General features: G+C 51.8%; 10 protein-coding genes across 11 annotated transcripts; 4 read left to right on the forward strand and 6 right to left on the reverse strand.

The window, feature by feature from the left end:
• Nucleotides 1–83: 83 nt before the first annotated feature.
• On the reverse strand, nucleotides 84–1283 carry PPTG_12928 (hypothetical protein; the record flags this gene model as incomplete). Its single annotated transcript, XM_008909673.1, has 1 exon — nucleotides 84–1283. One exon carries the CDS (start codon nucleotides 1281–1283, stop codon nucleotides 84–86), a length of 1200 nt encoding a protein of 399 aa, XP_008907921.1.
• Nucleotides 1284–1328: 45 nt separating this feature from the next.
• PPTG_12929 (hypothetical protein) lies at nucleotides 1329–5857 on the reverse strand (the record flags this gene model as incomplete). Its single annotated transcript, XM_008909674.1, has 1 exon — nucleotides 1329–5857. The coding sequence occupies exon 1, from the start codon at nucleotides 5754–5756 to the stop codon at nucleotides 1329–1331; it is 4428 nt and encodes a 1475-aa protein (XP_008907922.1). The 5' UTR covers nucleotides 5757–5857.
• Nucleotides 5853–7143, reverse strand: PPTG_12930 (hypothetical protein). Its single transcript, XM_008909675.1, has 2 exons — nucleotides 6890–7143; nucleotides 5853–6822 (listed from the first exon to the last, which is right to left on the reverse strand). Exons 1-2 carry the CDS (start codon nucleotides 7023–7025, stop codon nucleotides 5972–5974), a joined length of 987 nt encoding a protein of 328 aa, XP_008907923.1. The 5' UTR covers nucleotides 7026–7143; the 3' UTR covers nucleotides 5853–5971.
• A 225-nt stretch (nucleotides 7144–7368) lies between these two features.
• Nucleotides 7369–8974, forward strand: PPTG_12931 (hypothetical protein; the record flags this gene model as incomplete). The annotated part of the gene is made up of 4 exons (XM_008909676.1): nucleotides 7369–7758; nucleotides 7853–8017; nucleotides 8089–8171; nucleotides 8230–8974. 4 exons carry the CDS (start codon nucleotides 7369–7371, stop codon nucleotides 8972–8974), a joined length of 1383 nt encoding a protein of 460 aa, XP_008907924.1.
• Nucleotides 8975–9065: 91 nt separating this feature from the next.
• On the forward strand, nucleotides 9066–10292 carry PPTG_23290 (hypothetical protein; the record flags this gene model as incomplete). The annotated part of the gene is made up of 3 exons (XM_008909677.1): nucleotides 9066–9169; nucleotides 9244–9310; nucleotides 9375–10292. The coding sequence occupies 3 exons, from the start codon at nucleotides 9066–9068 to the stop codon at nucleotides 10290–10292; spliced, it is 1089 nt and encodes a 362-aa protein (XP_008907925.1).
• On the reverse strand, nucleotides 9335–12084 carry PPTG_12932. 2 transcript variants are annotated; one of them, XM_008909678.1, is made up of 4 exons: nucleotides 11844–12084; nucleotides 11314–11773; nucleotides 11054–11237; nucleotides 9957–10974 (listed from the first exon to the last, which is right to left on the reverse strand). In XM_008909678.1, exons 1-4 carry the CDS (start codon nucleotides 12055–12057, stop codon nucleotides 10375–10377), a joined length of 1458 nt encoding a protein of 485 aa, XP_008907926.1. In that variant the 5' UTR covers nucleotides 12058–12084; the 3' UTR covers nucleotides 9957–10374. The 2 variants fall into 2 exon arrangements, with proteins under 2 accessions (XP_008907927.1, XP_008907926.1); XM_008909679.1 differs by having other exon boundaries at nucleotides 9335–10974; nucleotides 11314–12084.
• A 97-nt stretch (nucleotides 12085–12181) lies between these two features.
• Nucleotides 12182–15022, reverse strand: PPTG_12933 (hypothetical protein; the record flags this gene model as incomplete). Its single annotated transcript, XM_008909680.1, has 4 exons — nucleotides 12182–13085; nucleotides 13161–14006; nucleotides 14081–14271; nucleotides 14330–15022. The coding sequence occupies 4 exons, from the start codon at nucleotides 15020–15022 to the stop codon at nucleotides 12368–12370; spliced, it is 2448 nt and encodes an 815-aa protein (XP_008907928.1). The 3' UTR covers nucleotides 12182–12367.
• Nucleotides 15023–15294: 272 nt separating this feature from the next.
• PPTG_12934 (hypothetical protein) lies at nucleotides 15295–16914 on the reverse strand (the record flags this gene model as incomplete). Its single annotated transcript, XM_008909681.1, has 1 exon — nucleotides 15295–16914. One exon carries the CDS (start codon nucleotides 16912–16914, stop codon nucleotides 15295–15297), a length of 1620 nt encoding a protein of 539 aa, XP_008907929.1.
• Nucleotides 16915–17511: 597 nt separating this feature from the next.
• On the forward strand, nucleotides 17512–18409 carry PPTG_12935 (hypothetical protein). The gene has a single exon (XM_008909682.1). The coding sequence runs from the start codon at nucleotides 17622–17624 to the stop codon at nucleotides 18285–18287; it is 666 nt and encodes a 221-aa protein (XP_008907930.1). The 5' UTR covers nucleotides 17512–17621; the 3' UTR covers nucleotides 18288–18409.
• Nucleotides 18410–18602: 193 nt separating this feature from the next.
• PPTG_12936 (hypothetical protein) lies at nucleotides 18603–21348 on the forward strand. Its single transcript, XM_008909683.1, has one exon. The coding sequence runs from the start codon at nucleotides 18667–18669 to the stop codon at nucleotides 21250–21252; it is 2586 nt and encodes an 861-aa protein (XP_008907931.1). The 5' UTR covers nucleotides 18603–18666; the 3' UTR covers nucleotides 21253–21348.
• The last annotated feature ends 823 nt before the right edge of the window (nucleotides 21349–22171 follow it).

The following is a 22171-nucleotide window of genomic DNA, read 5'->3' on the forward strand; positions in this document are numbered from 1 at the left end:
AGAAAACACGAAAGTACCCATCCTATTGTTGAACCTCTGACGTCAGCAGGTCAACTTGACTTCATCATTAAGTCTCCGCTACGCTACGCCCGCCACTGCACAGCCGCCAACGCCACCTTGGCGCTCTTGGCCAGCAGCGCGTTCTCGTCCTGTGTGAGTGTCTTGAGTCGCAGCGTCGTGGCTGGTACGTCCAGTAGTCGCCTCGCCTCTGGCAGCGCTGTCACTACAGCCACAAGCTTTGTCGTGTGCAATTGCAGCGGCACTTTGTTGGTCTGCAGCAAATGGTTCACAGGCGCCAGTCCCTCATTAGCCACGATCTGTCGCTTGACCTCGTCATGTGCTGCCAGGCTCATGAGTGCCCCGGCGCTGGCAGACGCCACTTGCCACTGCGAGTCCGTCAGTAGCACACACAATCGCGGTACGACCCCTTCATGCTCCACTACCGCCTTGCGCGCTTTATCCGCGAATCCCAGCGCCGCCATAGCATCACAAGCTGCTGCTCGCACTTCGAAGTTCGGAGAGTGCAATCTCTTGACGCATTGAGCCACGACTCCCAACTCCAGCGCGCGGAATGTCGTGCCGGCAACGCCATCATTCAGCAGATTTTTCAGCAGCTTCAGCGCACGAATGCGAAGTGCGTCATTCAAGCGGTAACCTTTAAGATGGTCGAGTACTATTGGAAGGTATCCAGTGCTGGTTAGCTGACGAGCACCAGCGAAAGACCCAGTTAAACGCAAGAGCGCGTCGTAGAGATATTCACATGTGCGCTTGTTGGACATAACGGCGAAGACATGCTTGATGCGAGCGGTGGTTTCGCCCTTGAGTAGCTCCGCCTGTCCGCATGGGGACTCGGCCATTACACTGAGGACTCGTGCAGAGAGTTGCTGTAGTTCAATGTCACTTTCAGTTAACTCAGCGGGTGTTGAGTCCTCTTCTTCGTCAAGACCGACAGTGATCCCGCCTTCAATAAGCTCCAGAACCCCATGCTTCATGGACACGACGAGCTCCTGTGGTAGTTTTAGTACGGATGCCAATGCTTCAAGGACACGACGACGTAGTACTGGTTCGCCTTCTTCCAATGCATGCAGGATGTGAGGGTGGTTGTCACTCCCAAAGGCTTCACTGACGCGTTCATACGGGATCTCCTTGACGTCTCCTTTCACTGACACGAGCGTGAGATGTTGAGGTGTCGTGCGTTTATAGAGCAACGAGCCTTGAGCTCTCAGATGCTTCACAGTCTCCACCGATGCGTCTACCGCTGGAGTCTCTGCTCGTCGCTGCATATTTGGTCCGTTCCGACGCTTCAGTCGAAGGTTTCAAGGTTTGCCTTACTTAGGAATGCCAATTGGTCGTGGTGGAAGTGGCGGCACAGTCTTAGAAGCCGAAGGTTTGGTCGCTAGGATCCCTCCAGACCCAATCGGCGTCGGCGTGAAGGGAGTCGTGAGCTTTGGGAACATGGACGGTGAGGTGAAGTCAGTCTGTAATCGAACGTCGCTCTCCTCTGCACTATCTTCCAGCGTCTCAATTGGTGGCAACATCGGTTCAATTGTTCCCATCTCGATATAACTCGCACTTGGACTCACTTCGATAGCGTAACCAGGATACGAAATGCTCCGTGGAGTATGAACCACAACTGGTGCTGCAATGTGAGACAAGATGAGCTTTGAAAAAATTGCTGTAGGAGGGAGCGAGCCGCCTTGATCTCGAAGGAGAAAAGTGCGATCGTTTTGCCAGATTTCAGAGCCGGTCGGTCGAGTTTGGGGCTGTGATGACGCAGTGTTCGCGTCTTCCTTCTCCACAACTCGGTACAATAACGACGACAGGTGCTGCTCACGAGGGTCCTCTGCGTTTGCATACTGGGCGAGCTTCGAGAGTAGATCCACGCACATACTTTCAACAGAGGGATCTAATGCTCCATCCGTTCGGTTTAGATACTCCAAAAAAACCAGTACCGACGCCAGAACACCTTGCGACGCTAGTACCGGAGGAACGGTGGGCTTTTGAGCCAGAAGACAAAACGTGGCGACGCAGTTCATCTTGACGAACATCAAGGAGCTCTCACTCATGAGCATCACAAGATGGCGAACAGCGCCTCCACGTAGCAGTAACTTGCTGTTTCCTGGCGCGATTGCCAGCTTTCTCAACACGGCTGAGCACATGGCATGAGCTTCTGCAGAACTCACCAACACAGGCGAGCAGAGCGAGAGAACTAGCGGTAGGACACCTCGAGAGAGTAAAATATGAGAGTTGACCCGTCCAAACAACAAATTGCAAGTTGCCAGCGCCACATTCTCACGACAAACTTTCCCTCCAACCGCAAACAAGTCAGACAACAACATGGTCGCGGTTTCTGACCTCAATACGTCGTGGCAGTCACTGCAGGTTGAAGAATTGCGTAAAATACCCGCACTGAGAGCTAGTATCTCTGGCTCATCTTTCATGGTCTCAGCTGGAGTATCCTCAGTCTCTTGTTGAGTGGTTAGTGCTGTCTTCAATGCTGGAATGCAGACGTTCAGCGGGATGTAGGATAGTAGATCAGCATCGCACGTGAGGTTGTACAAGCACCTCAGTAGTAGTGTCTGTATTGCTCCCTTCGCTTGCAATAGGAGAGCAGGAAGTGCAGTGCCTAGCGGTGGGTGTGCCATCAGCAATGCTGGTCGTGTGAGCTCGTGCAATGATAACAAGTGCAATAGAACGGCACAGCTCTGAGCGCAGCTAGCAGCTCCACTAGTGCTCTTGTCACTGCGATGTAGTTCTTCCTGCTCTGCTACGTGTACGAGGTACGTGATAGCTCGCATCGTCGCGGTTTCCGCATACGCCATAGCTGCAATATCGTTTTCAGATGATGAATGCTGGAAGATCAGCGCTAGTAAGTCAACCACGATTTCACAAACTTCGGCTTGTTTCTCCGTCTCAATGAGCGCAACGAGACGGGGTAGTACTCCAGTTAGCATGAGCAACGCTGCACTAGCTGGGTCTGCTAGTAGATTGAGTAATCCCTTCAAAACCGTCACTTTCGTAGAGCATGCAACGTCGTAGCTTAGTATTTGAACAAGCGAGGCGACAGCACTTGGTTTGGCGATGAGACCAGCTCGTGCAGACGGATGTAAGGCCAACAGACAGAAAGCATCCGAGAGGATGGCATAGTCCCTCGGCTCCATTGTGTTTGTAAACGTTCCAAAGGCCCAAAGCAGACCATCGTCACACAAGCGCTGCATCGCTGCTGCCTTCGACAGTCGCAGTAGGTTCAGCACAGCTTTCAGGCATACGCGTCGTGTCTCCGGGTCGTTGGATTTGACACAAGCTAGAACGAGCAAGGCCCGAAGTGCGCTAAGCTTCACCAATGCTTCCACATGTGCGACTTCCGATGATAAATTGCAAAGAGTAACTGCGCATGCTCGACGCACAACCTCCTCAGGAGCGGCAGCCAACAGTGTCAACGCTTTAATAACCCCACCACGCAGCAGTGAGGCCCCTACTGCTTTATCCTGTGATAACAAGGCGTAGGTATGCACGCACAACCGCAGTGTTTCGTCATCGTCCGAGCCTGCTAACACTGCCAACGCATCCAGCAAACCACGTTCTACCATTGCCAGTCGATACTCTGCCACACTCGCGAAACGCGTAAGGCAAGCAGCACAAGCTGCTCTTAACGCCGCACGATCATCATCAACCGTATTGTCAGCGTGGTCTTTTCTAGTACAAACCTCGACCACAACAGGAAAAATGTGGTCGATGAGCTTCAACAACTCGTCTCGAGACAACGAGCGACCGTCGAACAGGATGCAAACAGTGTTGAGACACATACTCTGTGCCTCCACATCTCCATCACGCGCTAGGCGCTGCAACAAGAAGTCTCCTTTATCATCTGTAGCTGCGTAGGCTGCAGCGAGGAGTAAGCGGTGCACTTCGTATTCCATGCACAGACTGAAGAAGCTCCCGCCAAGTAAGTTGAGAATGTGACGATCCTTTGAATTGGCTCCAACTTGGCTCAATCGTTCGTTTGCCAGTCTTGCAACTTCAGCTTTCGGGTATCGGAACGACAAATTGTACAGAATGACCATCTGCAGTCGCACTTGAGCACTGTCTTGTGGGAATTCGGGGTACGCAACGTGTCGGTATATTTGCTCCAGAAGCTGTGGCGCGTCCAGTAATTCATCCAGTTCCAACGGGATCGATTGTATCGATAAGTCCGTACTGTGATTCCCCTGTGAAGAAATAGAGATGTTGGGATCCTCCGGTTGGTTCCATGACAAAATACTCGCCAAAGCAAACAGAACGTAGCGAGACTTGGCTGTGGATGAGGCACTTGCAGTGGGGTCTTCATGGTTAAAAGCTAGTAGGAATTGAACAACACTCTCGCTTACTGCTCGAATGTTCTCAGGTGCAGACAGCAAAATAGCAAGCAAGCGGTATATCAGTAGTAGAACCCCAGGACGGCGTTTAACGCCCGTGCCGAGAGCAGCCAAAGCGTCCAAAGCTCCAGCATTTCCCATAAGCTCTCGAGCGTTTGTTTCGCGTGTCAAGCAGATGAGTGTTGCTAAAGCACAGACGACATACTCGTCACTTGCAGCAAGACCCAGACGAGGAAGCTCCTCCACAGCAGCTCGCACACAATCCCCCGTTCGAACTAAAGCACGACGACAAGTTCCACTTTCCACGAGGTGCCACAAAGCAGCGAGGCCATTGAGACGTGCAGCTTCACTTTGTTCACAACTGATAAGCAACCGAAGTATCGACGTGACCTCGGGTTCTACCAACTTAACGTGGTTCATTCGTGTGCACGCCAAGTTGTAGACAGCACGACTCAATGTCTCGCGGTCTCGTGCATCTTTTCCGTGCTCTGCAAGGGCATGAACGGCATCATCGACCCGTGGATACGCATACTGCGGACACGACAGATTGAACATAGCGAACGTGCAGGCTCGCTCGGCCACAGCTGACGATCGTCTCTGCTTTACCAGACAGTCGAGAGCTTTCTCCTTGATAAAGCCACTTTCACTACCATCCTCAATTGTGAGGTTTGCCAAAGTGCCCACACAGTTAGGCAGAAGCAGCTTGTCATGGGTATGCGCTGACGAGAGCGCCAGAGCCGACAAAAGTGACAATGCGTTGTGGGACAGCAGGATGGATCGTCCTTCAGGTTCGCAAGATAAATGACCGAGCGTGGCCACACAAGCTCCTAATGTGGCCACATCCTTGGAACGACACAATGTCATGACACTGGGCACCACGTTGTCATTCAGTAGTGTTGCATGAAGAGCACGATTCGCCGCCATGGCTTCCACAGCCAACGCATACTGCTGCTTCCGGTTGCTCTTAGCTTTTGGCTTGTTATAGTTCACATCTACTGCCTTAAGAGCCGACAGTAGAGGGTTCTCTCGATCACTTTGCTGTTGGGATGCCTTGATTGGAGGCACAGGAGCCAATTTCATTGGGTGGAGCTTGTAGTTGACTCCAACACGTGCAGATAGAGGCTGTTTCTCCTTCCGAGATGCTGGTAACCGAGACATGTAGAGTCCTGCGTCAGTGTACTCGCCGTGCTGCGCAAATACGTCGCCATGGTACTGGAAGGGAAGTTTGCGCTGAAGGTGGGGCTTCACACGAGGAATTTGATCATCGCAGTCGTCAGTCACAAAGTAGTCGCGTCGTCGATGAGGTGAAGGCATCTCCAGCATAGGCTCAAGCGAGTGGCGAGAAGGCGACTTGAATGTAGAGTTAGTACTCGGAGATCGTGACCGCGAAAGCTCTGCCATTGCCGACCGAAGTGAAGTGATGACTTCAACAGACAAAAATAGTCAACGTCACAAAATTGGGTACCTGAGATCAGTGCGAGAGCAAAAACTGTAAAATGGGACTGTGTACAACATGCAACGGTGATTCATTTAGAACGTTACCTCCTATCTCGTCAAAGGAAAAGCTTCATCAGGCTTACAGATGGGCGAGATGAAGATTGAATAGACCGTCAAGCTTAATCGAAGACGTCATCCAGGGCTTCACCCAGCAGCATGCCACCGAGAACACCCGCACCGACACCCATAGCCATCTGTCCCGTGCTCATGCCGCCACCGCGGCTACCACCACCGCCAAATCCACCGAAGCCACCACCTCCGTAGCCACGAGGGGAACCGTGGTGGTGGTGGTGGCCGTAGTGCGATCCACCCTGCATAACCATGACGGGAGGGCCAGCAGCGTAAGCCACTGAGGCTGGGGGCGGAGGAGGGTAGCCGTAAGCAGGCTGCGGGGGAGGTGGCGGGTAGTATCCCGGTTGTTGTGCGTATTGCGGCGGGGGAGGCTGCGCGTAATGAGGCGGCGGGGGCTGTGAGTAGTGCGGGGGCGGCTGCTGGTAGTACGGCTGCGGAGGAGGAGCCGACGTGGCAGCAACGGCGGCTGCAGCCGCAACGGCAGCTGTAGTGGCCGTACTGGACGAAGCTGGATACGCACTAGACGCTGGGTAGGCGCTGGAGGCAGGATACTGCTGTGGGGCTGAGTAGCTGGGCTGCTGTGGGTACGGGTAGGCTTGAGCCGTGGCCTGCTTTGGGGCCTTCTCGGTGGAGGCCACAGGGGCCGCACTTGCGGGCTGTACTCCTGGGCCCTTGAATTGTACGCGGAGGTTGATCTCTCCAGCGCGCTTGGAGCCATTGTTGAGTGTGTACCACTGGTCCACGACGCTGCCATTGAGGAACATGCTAACAGGCAAGCGGCACTCACCGATCAACGTGCTCGAAGTAAAGTTCTTGTCCTTAACCTCGATGACGAGCTGGTCCAACTGTGGGTCCACGACAGAGAAGACGAAGACTTCATTCCACACGGGTGTCTTATCTAATAGGTAGAATGATGGTTAGAAGCGAGAAAAAACGAGGGGGGAGAGAATGCAGGGACTACTCACGTCCGTTGTCGTGCACTCGTGTCCTGAAGCTCTTGCCACGTAACTGTAGCTTGCAGTACGGGTCCTGCTTGCCGAAGGTCTGTTTGTCCAGCAGGTTACGCGCCGAGCACGCGCGAACGTGGAGCTCCATGCCCATGGTCGTCGGTCAAGTTGGAGGGAACGAAGGCGTTGATTCTCGTTCTTTCTTGGAGTGGTTTTGTTCTTGAAAATCCCGAACTTGACCTTTGTAGGTACACGAGCGACGCAATCAAGGGATAGGCTTTAAAAAACTGCAATATCCCATAATTCTTTCATATTTAGTACATTTCAAAAGCAATTTCCTCATTTTTTCTTTTTTAGAAAAAACAAATTCCGACAGTATTTTCGAACTGTCCGAATTAATTCATGAAAAGCCAAACTGCACACTGATTAGTCGTTTTAAAAGCAGTTTTATTAATCTTTTTTTTTTTTTTTTTTGCATAATTGACGTGCATCCGCTGATGGAGGCAGAAGGTAGCTCACTGGCGACGGAGGAAGAGGTGTGTGCCATGCGCTGTGCATTGCGCCTACGTCTCAAGAACGAAGTCCTCCAAATCTCGCCTGCCCCCAGTGCTGATCACGGGTCCAAATCAGCATCAGACGCAGCATCAACGCAGCTGGAGCATCTTTTTGAGCGGACTGTTCAGTTTGGCGAGAACCAGTCGGGGTTGTTGCTCGGGGCTGTGGGTAGCGATCGACGAGCCATTGTGACTCGTGCAATGCGCAACTTGCGTAGCAGGTTCGGCAACTTTACGTACGTATACCTCAATGGTGTCATCCTGCAGAACGAGCTCGAAGCTTTTAAAGAGCTTACAGCGCAGCTAACTCGCGCCACAGCAGTCAAGCACCCGGTACGTCGTCGCTCTTCGGCTTCTCATATAGATGTGCAAATTAATGAGCTCTGTGATTGTTTTGGTATTTACTTTTGCTATTGATGTGGAAAAGGTTCTGTCCTACTGGAATATGTACGAATACCTGCGAGGCTTGCTAGTCACAAAAGCCAAGTCTGGAGACCATGTGATCGTCATCCTAGATGCGCTGGAGCAGTTTGTGCGCGAAAATAGTAACGCCAAGCAGTTGCTGCTGTACAACCTGCTCGATTGGCTGCAGGTATGATACAACGTCGTTGCTGTTCACACAAAACGATGGACATCTCATTATGTTTTGAGAATGCGTTGTAGGCAAAAGATATCAAGATGGGCGTGCTAGGCATCACAGATAACTACAATGTCGTTGACAATCTTGAAAAGCGGGTGCGCTCCAGGTAAAACGCTACTCATCGTGCTGACGAGTAATTGATATTTACTTCTGTTTGTTTACAGATTCTCCAATCTTCAGATTGTTATTGAAAGACCCTCCTTCACCCAGATACGGCAGCATCTTCTGCGTGTGCTTTCCCTCGACGCTTTTCAATGGGATCATCACAGTGAGCTGCGCCGCCCATCAAGTAAATACGCTATGGCCTTTTCCAAGAGTCTGAACGGGCTGCTATTCGAGCAAAGCAAGTTTCTCACGAGCCTCGAGTTTGACTACGACATTGGCAAACCACAAGCCTTTTTTGTAAGGCTCGCCTCTGCTGCAATTTGCTACCTGGATGTCGATGCTCCTCTATTGACACCTCAGCACTTTCGACGCGCCAGGCATTTGCTGGAGCAAGACCACCAACTCGCTGTACTAGAAACAGTGACGGAGCATGGTATCGCGTTGTTAATCGGCATGGGACACCTGGAGAAGGCTGATCAACGTGTGTTCACGCTGGAAATGGTGTACGCTCGGTGGGAGGGTTTCCTTCGCCAGCACGACATGCTGGCACAACTGCCCACACGAAGTGAAGCTCAGAAAGCGTTGGAGAATTTACTGCGACTAAAGCTTGTCAAGGACGCTGGAGATGCATTCAAGATTGGGCGTGGTGGAGATAGTTCTAAAAAGCAGGACTCCTCTGGCTCACTGCAACCCGAGTTTCGGGCAGTACACCTCAATTTTGCGCCGCGTACACTCGAAGGAATGCTGCGCAATGGAAGCATCAGATGTTCGACGCTGTTGAAAGAGTGGGCTATTAACGGCTGAATTGGTGCCTGTATAAATAGAAGATGGTGCTGTCTGGAAGTGTTTGAGGGAGTTCTGCTTCAAACCCTCTTTGCGCCACCCAAGTTGCACTATGGTGGTTGATGTGGATCCTTTCGCAGACTTCGAAAGCTCAAGTGGCTCTGTCCATTACCAAGTCAGCTCTCCAGCGGATAGCTGCCCCATATTCAACTATGTGTACGCGTGCCGGCTTTAAAGCTTTAGTTGTGAATATTGTACAACTAACGTTTATGTTGTGTTCCTGCTTAAAGACGCCAATCATCCACCGTTCTCCGTAAAGTTCGTCTCGGTCAGCGACTGGATACTGCGCTGAATTGTGTAAGCATTGTAGATTAAATCATTATTTCTCGGAAAGTAACCTGATCCTTGTTTGTTTCTACAGAAATCACTGCCAAGATTTCCTTTGAAGCAGTATCCCGATCCAGAATGTTCAGTGCGAAGAAAAAATGTAGAGCTTGTGGGCACTGCTCCAGCTGCTCCTATTTGTTTTCGCCGAGACCGACACCTTGACCCATTGCCGGTCAACCGTGTTCGACCGCTCCAAGTCGCAGATAGCTTGTCGACCTCGAAGAGTACTCCTCATAAACGATACTTGCTCCCATCCACCGACATACTGAAGAACTACGATGAGCTCGATCCCCTCCAAAATTCTTCGTCTGAGGACAACAATACAGGTTCTGAGGAAACTGCAAGGGCATCAAACTCGCCACCTGATCAACACAATGCGGCTCTGATTATTGCCCGATTTTTTCGTAGTGTTTGCCGACTGGATAGTGCAGTTGATCGAGCACGTGACGTTTTATGTCGGCGCTGGCGAGAGCAACACCCCGATAAGTATCGAACACCACTATTTGAGCTGACAAATAATGAACAACTTCGGGTTTTACAGCTCTACAATCCTCACCTTTATGGCTCCCAGCATCCTGCATCGCCGCTTGCGACGACCTCGACGTCAATGAGACTGGCACGGGTTCCTCAAATGGAACAACACAAGCGAACACGGCAACTGGAAATACTGGCGAGGATGAACAGAGAAACACAACTGCTGAACGAAACAAGTAGGCAGAAGACCCAAGCACCTATTAGTACAACGGCAATACTTCACAAAGCCTACCAGCGCCAGCCACTAGCATTCCAGGAGCGGCCGAAAACTGTGCTTGGTCGTGAAAGGCTGCAGCAAGCTCACGATTTGGTAATGTATTCACGAACTCCACCGAGTTTCCGCTATAAGACCACGCCACAATCCCGCCTCCAGGTGACCCATACCCTCAAAAGCGTGTCGACACTGAGGCCTTTGTGAACACGTCAAGCAACAATAAATAGGATACGACGAAGCAGTTCAACGACTCAATTTGCGCCGTCCCAATTGATCAGCTAGCGTCTCAAGTGTCTACCACTTCCGTTAACTGTGTGCTCAGCAGAAACCACTCGGGTTTGCGAGTTGATCCTGCTGCCACCTCTTCCTCGACAACGTGAACCGGTTCGTAAATCCGAAGCAACATTCCAGTGGATAGCTTGAGATGTTCGGCGGCTTGAGGATGAAAGAGTGCTTTTACTGTGTCCTTCTTCTCTTTCAACGCACTTGTAGTACTTTTCTCCAATTTTGATGCAACGTCGTGGATTTGACATTCGTACGAAACAGAATGGGACGTGACTGCGCAACGCCTCATGACTCGAACTGTGATGCACGCTCGGTCTTGAATTGACTCCATCGCACCTTGCAGGGATGAACGGATGCTTTGTTGAGGGAGCAAATGCTGACCGTGCGAACGCAGGAGCGTCAGGTCTCGGTTGCGCTTACGAATAGCTTTGCGGATAACATCGCCCATACTTCCGCGAATCTTGGAGATAACTGACTCGTCCTTAGATTTTCGACCGGATTTCGTAGGAGAAAAAATCTGCGGTGCAAACGGTTCGGCTCGCATCTGATGTTCAGTGTCAAGAATTGGGTCAGCTTCCGTGGGATTCTCGGCTGCGTGGGCCTGGATATTCAAGGCCATCATAACAAGCGAGTCAATACATATAGTAAGCACCAATAAACCACCAGCAGCGTGAATATACCTGTGAGAATGACGAGTCGTCGTTGGTCGAGTTTTGCTGTTGTGACAGCGTCGTGGCACGTTGCAGCACATCTGACAGCGATCTTCTTGTCGGAGCTGAATGACTAGTATCAAAACTACCGTCCATACTCGATCTGGTTTGTATGCTTTGTGATCCTGAGAAACCCCCTGGCATCGATTTTCGCCTATGTGTATCACCAACAGACAACAATCACGTTAACAACCATAACAGTTGACTATACACACAACATCCACACTCACCTTTTCGCAGCAGACGCTTCTAGTTGCGACCGTCGCTTCTGAATTGCACCCAGAGACTTGCGGCGATTTTTGGTATCAGCAGCTGAAGGTTTCCTCGTATTCCATCGATCGGGCCTCGAACCAGCCGCTTCAAAGTCGAGTTTCTTCTTCGTAACACCGGTACCGACTCTAGTAGCCAGCACACTGCGCTGCTGACTGTACTTCAAGATGGAGCGACGACTTCCTCCATTAATGTCCCTGCTTGTACCAGCGCGTCGACGTGCCTCCATCTTGGACGAGTCTCCAGTTGCTGCTACCGATACCAGCGAACTATCGTGGCATTCTCTTGCAGTTTCATTGCCACTCATAGCTTTGTCGGACTCAACTGCTAGCGTCGCTGTCTTGTGTGTTTGTTGCTGCTGCTGTAGCAGTGTCGCGAACGGGTTTTCCTCCTCTTCCTCCGCTTCGCCTCCGCTGTCATCTACGCACATGGGATCGCCAGTGTCAACTGACAGCCGCAATAACATGAACAGCAACAAACGGCAACGCACCGAGATTGAACAGCGCTTGCTGCTGGCGAGGGAAGATCTGACTGCCGTCTCCTGACGCTGTTATTGCTGTTTTTGTTGTCGCACGAGGCTGCGTGGAAGCAGACACAGCATCAGGAGACATGAGCAGGTCTCGACTATGTGAGTCCGCCTCCAGGTCATAGTAGACCACGCGTTCATCGTCCTCGCGAGGGGCCCGCCTTCGGCCGTGCATCATGGTAAAGTGATTAGCGCGGGAAACGGCAACTTAATTTATGTGATGCACATTTTTTGTGAAAAGGTAAATGGTCTCAATTGTTGACGTTGAAGGATCTGAACTCTGAAGCTCACAAAAAAGTCTAAGGCAAATAATTATATAAACTATGTTAGTTTGGCTTACTGCCTACTCCTACTGTAGTAGGCAAATAAAATAGCTTGTGTGGGCAGGCCTTACATTCGACTTCCCACAGATTATTAAATCTGAACAGGTCAATAAATCATCATGAACAATTTGCTCAGCTTCGTGATGAATACCATGGCATTGGATGTTACGTGCACCCAAGCCAAGCTTCCACTGTCACATTGCAAGGTTTTCCGACCTTCCGCTCGATCTGAAGCTTGCGCATCGTGATGTAAGCTGGCTGGGTGACGCAACTGATAACCATCATTCGCGTATTGTAGCAAATTCCTTGCACTCCGTCTAACGTACAGTTCTTGAACAGGACACTACCGCACAGATCGTCCGATGTGTACTTCGTGGGCGCTGCTGATTCCAAATCGTATGCAAATGAATTCGGACATATTTCACTTTCATCGTACATTTTGAAGATTGCCTTGTCTTCAGCTGACGCGCGCTCGGTGGTGCACGTCATGGGGTATTTTTCTCCATCTTTCGGCAAGCATTGAAACGAGGTGGTATCACACTTGCCCGTGACATATCCGTTACAGCATACCCCAGTACGATAGCGCAGACCAAGCGACTCCAGACTCACCAGCGGAGACAGTGAAGGCAACGTTTTGGCCCTTGTCGCTTCCACGATGTTCAAAGCGGCGAGTTTCGAGAGGCCCTCAAAGCTAGGGAATTCCTTAAGGGAGTTGACAATCGCCAATGTCAAGTAACGTAGTTTTCCCAGTGAAGAGAATGATGGGAGCTCCTCTACGTCCGGGATACCGCCAAAATGGATGAAGGTTAAGCGAGGCATGTGGTCAAAAATACCTGCAGGTACAATTTGGAGTCTCTTACTGGTGTAGTCACCTTCAAGATGACTACATTATTAAACAACACATATGTAGATGTTAATCACAACGCAAAATAAAAAAGGGGAAGCCGTAGGAACTCACAAGTATTCCAGCCGAGATAACTCGGACATCCACTCAGGTAACCGCAGTGTCTTTGTGTAGACCAGGATGAGTTGCTCGAGGTGGTGGCAATTGCGTAAGTTCTCCGGCAGCTCCGGCACAGCGCGATTGATAATCTGCACAATACGCAGCTCACCAGCATATGCAAGCTCTGCTAATTTCGAAGTGGTGTCTTCGGGGTTTGTCCACTCTGCATAAGTTCGAGGTGCAGTCTGTCGATCTGCGAAAACTAGACACGGGCAGTGCTCGACACCAAAACTCCATTGATAGCTTATCATGACGCAGTTTTCAAAGTTACTGCATATCGCGCGACTGGATCGTACAGAGCCGATGGAATATATGAAGATCGCTGTTCCTGCAACGAAGAAGACCAACGATAGCAGAAATTTCGGGATAAAGTGCTTTCCCAGCTTCGGCTTCCGCGTCGTCGCACCAATCGTCTTGACAATCGCCTCTCTAAAACTTCGAGCCCGAGGTTTGCTTTGGTCCGGCAGTGGCTGCACTTGAGCTGTCCTCTCTCGTTCAAGGCGACGCTCGTGATGATTATCAACTAGCGTTAGAATTATCTTGCGCCACTTATACAGCGAGAGAAGGTTGAGTGCAGACTTGAAGAAGAGAGAGTCACCTGAAGAGAACTGCAGATAGTGGAAAGCATTGCAGAAACTCGATATCTGTGACGGGTCTCCAAAGAGCCGAGCAATTGTGTCGTAGGACCCGCCCTGGATTGTTTCCGCCTTCGTGGCGAACTCAGCACGGTCGAATTGGAAAGATAGGACAAAGTAAATGAGCACTACCAGCGGTGCAAAGACTGCGAAAAACAAATCATATCTACAGAAAAAAAAATCATAAATAGCAAACAAGTTAATAATTTTGCTATCACCTTAACAACACGAGCCACGTACGTGTAGTAGAGACGAGCAATGATCAAATTGGGATCAGCCACGTATCGTTGGGAACGATAACAAGCTACGAGCCAGTTGCACAGAAGAAGAACGGAATATGAGTACACTATGGGAGTCGGAAATCCATGGCTTAGATATGTCGTCAAGGTTGTTGTCTGGAAAATCAACTTGGGGAGGTCCAATGCTGCAGTCTTCAATAACAACATCTTGTTAGCCATTTGCAATTGTAAAAATGCTGCTCCAACTTACCAAGTAGTTGTCTCGAATATGTTTTGGAATATTGCACTTGTGACTCAGCCATTTCATGGCAAAATGGAACGTGCTGGCTTTCGTCACCGTTGGTTCAACAACAGTTCCGACCTCAGTATCGATAGCGGCGTTGATGCTATTGCTCGGTGGCGTGTCAGTGACCGTATCAGCCTTTCGACTAAATCGAAGGGGATAAAGCATCATGACTATCAAACCAGTATAGCCAATTCCAAACAGTGAGAGTACTACTGCAGATGAAATCACGATGGCATCATCCGGATGAGGAAGCAACCAGAACTCGCCGTTGTCGAAATGTGTCGTGTTCATAATCGAATTCGCCATCTCGGTTGCATGCACTTGGATATAAGCCAGGGTAAAAGTCCACAGCGCAGAAAGCGCGAAGACAAGCATCATGGGCACGCCTAGAGCACCAAAAACTGCATGGAATGTAGTCACCTCAGCTATAACACGGCCACCCATAAAAGAACGGAGCTCAACCGACGTCCCGACTGCGGATGCTTTCGGCAACGACGAATTCTCCGGTGATTGCATCTCGTCACGTCCACTCCGGTGGTTCTCGCCAAGATCCGCATTTTCGAGCACAGTGACGTCGTCCGTTCCGAGCACGAGGTCTGCAACAGTCCTAGGTGTGCCACTGTCCGCTTCAGTGTCAGCTCGCTGGCATGCTGGCATCTCTGTTCACGTACCTCCGAGATATTTTAACTATACATACTTTCGTGTGGCGACTCGATTCAAAAGTGAAACTAACAGTAAACAATAGAAATTCAGTTTTTCGGCAATGCCAATCATACGCATCATGCATGATACGATCACACAAAGTTCTCATAGCTTAAAGGAGCCGCGCACCTTCGCCCTTCAATATAAACTTTAGCACTTGCTCCACAAATTTAGAGAGCACATGCAACTTCCAAGCGAGATTATTGCTTATAACCCACGGTGCCATATTAGTCGGTACTTGGAACGGGCGAGCCTAGCCAGTCGATTCGTGCATTGGGCCACTTTGTTTTCATGATTTCTTCAAGGGGAGGCGAGCCATGGCCACCACTCGTACCAGAGTTGTCAATGGGGACGGATCTACCGATGAACTCCGCCGATTCCTCGAGCGTCACACGACATTTTGTGAGCTGAGGACGCCGTTGTCCGTTGGTCGAATTACTGTTGCTTCCCAGCCCATTGTAATAAAACCAATCGAACGAAAGTAGTGGGTCCTGCTTCGGCTTGTCTGGCGGTGGTGCGTTCACAGGAGCTTGGACAGCAGAGCCACCTCTTTCTTCTGCGTCAAACTGTGCTTGGAGCTCCCGCGCAAGATCAGAATCGGAGCGTTGGAGGGGAGGCCGTGATTCCGTCGTGCCATTTGGGTCGTAGTCTCCAGACAATGCCAGCTCGAAGTCGTTGGTATGCAACAGCACTGAGATAACTTTCCAATACTCGTCCCAGAGCACGATGCCAGCACCACTTGAGATTTCCAGTCTAGCTAATAGTCGTGCCATCATGTACTCATTTGAGAGAATCTCAGGTGTGACACCAAGCTGCTTCAGCGAGTCGGCCAGGGACGCCATCTCCATGAAGCCGGTCTCCATAGGGTCAAAAGTCTTGAACACTCGCTGAATTTGTTGAAAAAGCTGCGCGGATGCCGATTCCTCGCAGACACGGACATCCAGAGCGAAGCCAACACTAAAGTGCGAAGAGCTGCCGAGCACCCACACGGGAAACTGGGGCGATTTGTAGTAACTACCCACTTGGCAGTATCGCAACGCCTCCAATTGCGTTAAATAGCCGATACGCGCTCGATATGGCACGCCGTGCAAGGACAGCCCTGTGTCGCCCATGGGGACGCTGCCATCAAACACGTTTGAGACAGCTTGGCCTGTAAGAAGCAAATTCACCAGCTCCTGTGTACAGTGTCCAAACGCTCCAGTCAACGTGTTGGCAGAGTCGTCCATTTCTCCGCGCACAGCAGCGACGCCCTTGGTCCGTAGCACGCTGAACGTAAAGTTAATAACTCCGTGAGAGCTGCAGAATGTCGGCATTTTGCGGTTTAAGAGTGCCACAAGGTCCTGGGGCGGGGTATCTGTCTGCATCGCGGGAACTGACACGGTGCTCTCTCTGTATGTCGCAGCTGTGTCGTTGCCGACGTCCTGCACCACCACGCGCACCACTCGATCGTCACCGACGCACTGCACCAACAGCGATGCCATGGCCTCCGCCAATAGCTGGCGTCTTGCCGCGTCATCCTCCGCCAATAGCTGGCGTCTTGCCGCGTCATCCTCCGCCAATCGTCCGCGCTCCAGTAGCTGCTGTAAATTAATATCGTTGCTTCTCAACGTATCACGGTGGTGCACAAACAAGAACAGTCGAAGCATTTCGGCTTGCACTGCGGCCAACACACCACAAGGGCCCCCGTGGCCCTGCACGAGCCCGATCGGGAAGCCCTGCAGCGTTTGGAACTCAAAGCCCTGTTGGTACCAGCGCTGAGTATCGTCGGAGGTGCCATCGCCTGTTGACGTCGCCGGCCACAGGAGACGGAGTAATTCCTCCACCTCTCTCCCCGTCAATGTACTCATTGTTCCGCTGCTTGAAGCAATCGATCACAAAATTGTAATTTGGTGTTCGTGTACACAATATTGTGTTTGATCGCATCTTTCATATGTCACACATGTCGGTGCGGTAGTGCGATGTCTGAATTTGATTGCAGCATCGCAGTGTACCAAAATAGAGCAACACGATTCACACTGCTCTATTTTGGCCATTTTTTAAATGGGATTTTAAACCGGAGAGGACTGCGAGATGCGAAGCAGTGGCACTGGCCAAGCACAGATTGAAATGGTTGCTTGCAGATGCAATCTATCTATGGATATCGTCTAAAAAAAGCTGTCAAAACCTGCTGCTGGGGCTTCTCACGAATTGGGCCATTTCAAATGGCACAGCCGTCTGTAGGCTATCCGAGCGCGATCTGACAAGCAAATTGAAGTCGACAGTTTAGACTGTTATCGTTTGTTTGAAAAAATGAAAGCGTTTTTCAATTGAATAAGATCATAGAGTGCAAGTGCTTATCAAAACAGTTTAGTGTTTTATTAATAACCTTCTGTTTATGATAATCATAACTGTATCAGCTTCACAATTATACTATTTCCTGAGATTGTGCTCTAAGGTGGGAAAGACAGAGCGATGACCAGCAGGAGGACATTCCGAAGCGTCATTGCGAGCGAGAGTCATTCACCCTATTTCCTTCAAGTGAGAGAGTGCCCGTGCAAAGGCAGCAAACACAAGGATGCAGTCACAACAGGAACTGAAGCGGGAGCAAGAGCTGCGGGCGGACGACGCACCACAGGAGCTGAGCCCAACCGCCGTGGTGGCAGAACACAAGGCAATTTCGAGCGACATTGCGACGCGTCCCGCGTGCGCTCAAGATGTGGCTGCGTTCTGCCAGAAGGAGGCCAACATAGTAGCGCTGCTGCGCGAGGCACCCGACATGGTGGAGCCTCGAAAGATAGTCGAAGCCGTGCGCAAGGTGCGCCTGTGCATGATCACGCATGTCGAAGTACTATCTACCGACTGCGTGAACACACTGTCTGCTGATGTTGCGGGCGCAGCTCCAACGATGGCCGCATCCGTGCCGGCAAAAAGTGTCGCGGCACTCGACAGCGAGGGTGTGGACGACGATTCGTCCATGGAGATCAACATCTACTACTCGAGACACCATAACGGCGCAGGGCACGCGCTACGCTCGGGTGGCGCGCTGGCTGCCAACCACGTTCAGACGGGAGGACCATCGTCCAACCTCGCCCAGGTGCTTGCACACCCTCTCACGTGGGCATTCGTGCTCCCATTCTTCGCCATCGGCATGTATGTGAGTATCACCCGGATGGCGACGTTCCTGCGCCGCCGGCGAGAGGAGCGCCGCATCGAGAGCAAGCAGTACATGCCTGTGAATTGAGAGTCGTAGTTGGACATGTGTAGTAGTAACGAAGCTCAACTGAGTAGTATATATATAAGGGAATCGAGCGCACTGCGCCGCCAAGAAACCAAATAACAACCGTAGATTAAGTTTTCTCCAACCTCATGCCTCTGTACCCCGACAGGCTGCAATCCGGCTGACCATTGCTTGGATCCAAAGACGGATCTAAGCTTCTGCCTGAATCTGCCTTCTTCTATCTTCGACCGACAGTTACATCACTTCGTTCGACATGCACTTTGATGGATGGCTACACATCGATTGTGTAACACACCATGTTGTGTACGCCACACTGTGCTTGAAACGTGGCGTCGCATGGTGGATCTAATTCAGCAAGCTCTCCCTTCCTTCCAAGTCGACGATGCAGCAGGGCGGCTACGGAGGCTACGACCAACAGCAAGGCGGCTACGGCCAGCAACAGCAGTACGGCCAGCAGCAATACGACCAGCAGCAATATGCGCAGCAGGGCGGCTACGATCAACAGCAGCAGTATGGCCAGCAGCAGCAGCAGCAGCAGGGAGCCTATGACCAACAATACGGTCAACAGGGCGGCTACGACCAGTATGGCCAGCAGCAGCAGGGAGGATACGACCAGTACGGCCAACAGGGCGGTTACCAGCCCGGCATGCAGCCCCAGGAGTGGGACTTTCACGCCATGGAGGCCAAGGACGGCGTGCGCTTCTCGTGGAACTCGTGGCCTTGCACCAAGCTGGAGCAGACGCGATGCGTCATGCCCACAGGCTGTCTGTACCAACCACTGAAGCCCATCGACGGCATGCCGCCCGCCGTCGAGTACGACCCTATCCACTGCAAGGCTTGTGCCGCCGTGCTCAACCCCTTTTGCCAAGTGGACTTCGTCTCGAAGCTTTGGGTGTGTCCGTTCTGCGTGACGCGCAACCACTTCCCGCCTCACTACGCCGAGAATATCACTCAGGAAAACCTTCCAGCTGAGCTCATTCCGCAGTACACGACGCTCGAGTACGAGCTGCAGAACCGCCAAGCAGGACCCCCTGTCTTTGTTTTCTGTATCGACACGTGCGTCCCCGAGGAGGAACTCGAGGAGCTCAAGGATTCGATCCAGCAGACGCTCAACCAACTCCCGCCTGATGCGCTCATCGGTCTCGTAACCTTCGGTACCATGGTGCACGTGCACGAGCTGGGATTTCCGGAGGTGCCCAAGTCGCACGTTTTCCGCGGCAACAAGGACTTCACAGCACAGCAAGTGTACGACATGCTGGGTCTGGCTGCGACGCGCAAGCAACAGCAGCAGCAAATGCCCGGCCAACCCCAGCAGCCTCAGCAGCAGACCAGCAACTCGGCTCGTTTCCTGCTCCCGGTATTCGAGTGCGGCTTCACGCTCGAGTCCATCCTGGAAGACCTCCAGCGTGACCCGTGGCCTGTGGCGGCCGACCAGCGTCCACAGCGATGCACGGGTGTGGCCATGTCGGTGTGTGTGGGCCTCTTGGAGGCAACGTTCCGTGGCCAGGGTGCTCGCATTATGATGTTCGTCGGTGGCCCGCCCACGGTCGGCCCGGGCGCTATCGTCAGCCGTGACCGTAAGGAGGATATTCGTTCGCACACGGATCTGCAGAAGGACAAGGCACCTCTTACCAAGAAGGCCCTGGTACACTACAACGACCTGGCGGCCCGCTGTGTGGCTTCGAGCCACGTGGTGGATATTTTTGCGTGTTCTCTCGATCAGAGTGGTGTGATGGAGATGGCTGCTTGTGTGCAGAAGACGGGTGGTGTAATCGTGCTCGCCGATTCCTTTGGTCAGTCTGTCTTCCGTGAGTCGTTCCGCCGCATGTTCAGCAAGTTCTCGGACGAAGCAGCAGATTGTGACAAGGATCAGCTCACGATGGCCTTTGCTGCCTCGGTGGAGGTTCTCACGAGCCGCGAGTTCAAGGTGGCAGGTGCGATTGGTCCTTGCGCTCCGCTAAAGCGCCAAGGTGCAGCCCCCAAGAACGTGTCCGAGGTGGAGATTGGTGTCGGTGGCACGAACGCTTGGTCGATGGGTGGTATCGACCCCAACACCACCGTCGCTATTTACTTTGACATTTCCAACCAGACTCCGCTGGCACCCGGCAAGGCGCGCTACATCCAGCTGATCACGCGCTATCAACATGCTAGCGGACGGTACCGCACTCGTGTGACCACGATCTGCGGTCCTTGGACTGTGGATCCGAACGACACCGCAACGCTCGGCCGTGGCTTTGATCAAGAGGCCGCCGCTGTGCTGCTGGCACGTATTGCTGTGCACCGCTCGGATCAGGGCGAGGAGCAGCTTGACATCATGCGCTGGATCGATCGTTCGCTCATCCGTCTGGCAGCTCGCTTTGCCGACTACCGCAAGGACGATCCTTCCTCATTCCGCCTGTCACCTGAGTTCGCTATTTTCCCCCAGTTCATGTTCCACCTGCGTCGCTCCCAGTTCTTGACCGTGTTCGGTTACTCGCCCGATGAGAGTGCGTACTACCGCCACTGCCTGCTGCGCGAGAGCACGACGAACTCGCTTGTGATGATTCAGCCGTCGCTGCTTTCGTATTCGTTCAATGGTCCGCCCGTGCCGGCACTTCTGGACGCTGCCAGCGTGCGGTCCGACACGATCCTGCTGCTGGATTCGTTCTTCTACGTTGTTGTATTCCACGGTGATACCATCGCTGCATGGCGTGATCAGAAGTTCCATGAAGACCCCGCGCACGAGAACTTTAAGAACTTGCTGGAGGCTCCGCAGGCTGACGCGCAGCTTATCATGGACTCCCGCTTCCCCGTCCCGCGTTACGTGGTGTGCGACCAGCACAAGTCACAGTCGCGTTTCCTCATGGCAAAACTCAACCCGAGCGTCACACACAACAGCATGGATGGCCAGGGCGAGGTCATCTTCACGGACGACGTGAGTTTGAAGGTGTTCATGGAACACTTGATGAATCTGGCTGTTAAATCGTAGACCAGTAGACCAGGATCATGATTCCCGACGGAAGGGTAGGTGGTGAACAGGTACATACATCACGTAAATGATTGATTGAAGCATTTTTGTCGGGCATGCTTGTGAGCTTCATTATAATACTAGTAGTACTACAGTGGTAGAACTGCAGGTCGGCAGCGCGCAATACTCCAGTTGTCTCTGCGGCGAAGAGCAATACTCTGTAGTACCGTTACTTTGATACGTGACTTCTAGTACAGTGTAGACGTGCTGAGCAATGCTAGCAAACGAAACTCTTTGTCAACAGGCTGTTGCCCCGGTCACATGAACACTTCAACTCCGGTTTGAGTCACCTAGTTGTACGTTACGAGTCGTAAGTACTAAATACTTGCTCCACGTTACACCGCCATTGCAAGTGACGGGCGTGGAGCTCTGCTACGACGATCATTGCCATTAGCAATGCTTTGGCATTCTGCGCTCGGCGGCGTGACTAGCTGCACCCCTCGTATCAACGCATTACCTTCGCTTTGATACAAGCTACATATACTCTCTGCTTAGCTCATGAGTACTGCTAAACCAGTGTGGCAAAAATTGTTAGCTCTATATGTAGCTAGATTGAAGGCACCACGTGAGAGATTTTATCACACAAGAGCGTCATTTTTTATGTCTCAGCAAGGAAGTCGCTTCGTTTGACTTGCTTACAAATTGTGACCTTCGCATCCTGCTTGGTCGGACTGTGATTTCGACAACTTGTATGCACTCTGTCGCTCAAGGCTTGAGTCAAGCTGTACGTTTTGCCTTGCGTTTGGACACTTAGGTCCGAATTGAATCTCTGGTAGCAAGTTGCTCGCGACACAGTGGCGAAAGAAGGCGCTGTAACAACACTGTAACGGATTGCAACTGGGTTGAAAGGCCAGTCTGCCGTCATTCGTAAATTACGAAT

The sequence above is a fragment of the Phytophthora parasitica genome, assembly GCF_000247585.1.
Source record: "Phytophthora parasitica INRA-310 unplaced genomic scaffold supercont2.34, whole genome shotgun sequence".
NCBI lineage: Eukaryota > Oomycota > Peronosporomycetes > Peronosporales > Peronosporaceae > Phytophthora > Phytophthora nicotianae.

Coding starts and splice junctions, on each gene's coding strand:
- PPTG_12936 (XM_008909683.1), top strand. CDS start 18,667: ATGCAGCAGGGCGGCTACGGAGGCTACGACCAACAGCAAGGCGGCTAC.
- PPTG_12932 (XM_008909678.1), bottom strand. CDS start 12,057: ATGATGCACGGCCGAAGGCGGGCCCCTCGCGAGGACGATGAACGCGTG. Junction 11,774..11,843: donor GCAAGCGCTGTTCAATCTCG/GTGCGTTGCCGT, acceptor CCATGTGCGTAG/ATGACAGCGGAGGCGAAGCG. Junction 10,975..11,053: donor ACGACTCGTCATTCTCACAG/GTATATTCACGC, acceptor TTGAATATCCAG/GCCCACGCAGCCGAGAATCC.
- PPTG_12935 (XM_008909682.1), top strand. CDS start 17,622: ATGCAGTCACAACAGGAACTGAAGCGGGAGCAAGAGCTGCGGGCGGAC.
- PPTG_12930 (XM_008909675.1), bottom strand. CDS start 7,025: ATGGGCATGGAGCTCCACGTTCGCGCGTGCTCGGCGCGTAACCTGCTG. Junction 6,823..6,889: donor ACGAGTGCACGACAACGGAC/GTGAGTAGTCCC, acceptor TCTACCTATTAG/ATAAGACACCCGTGTGGAAT.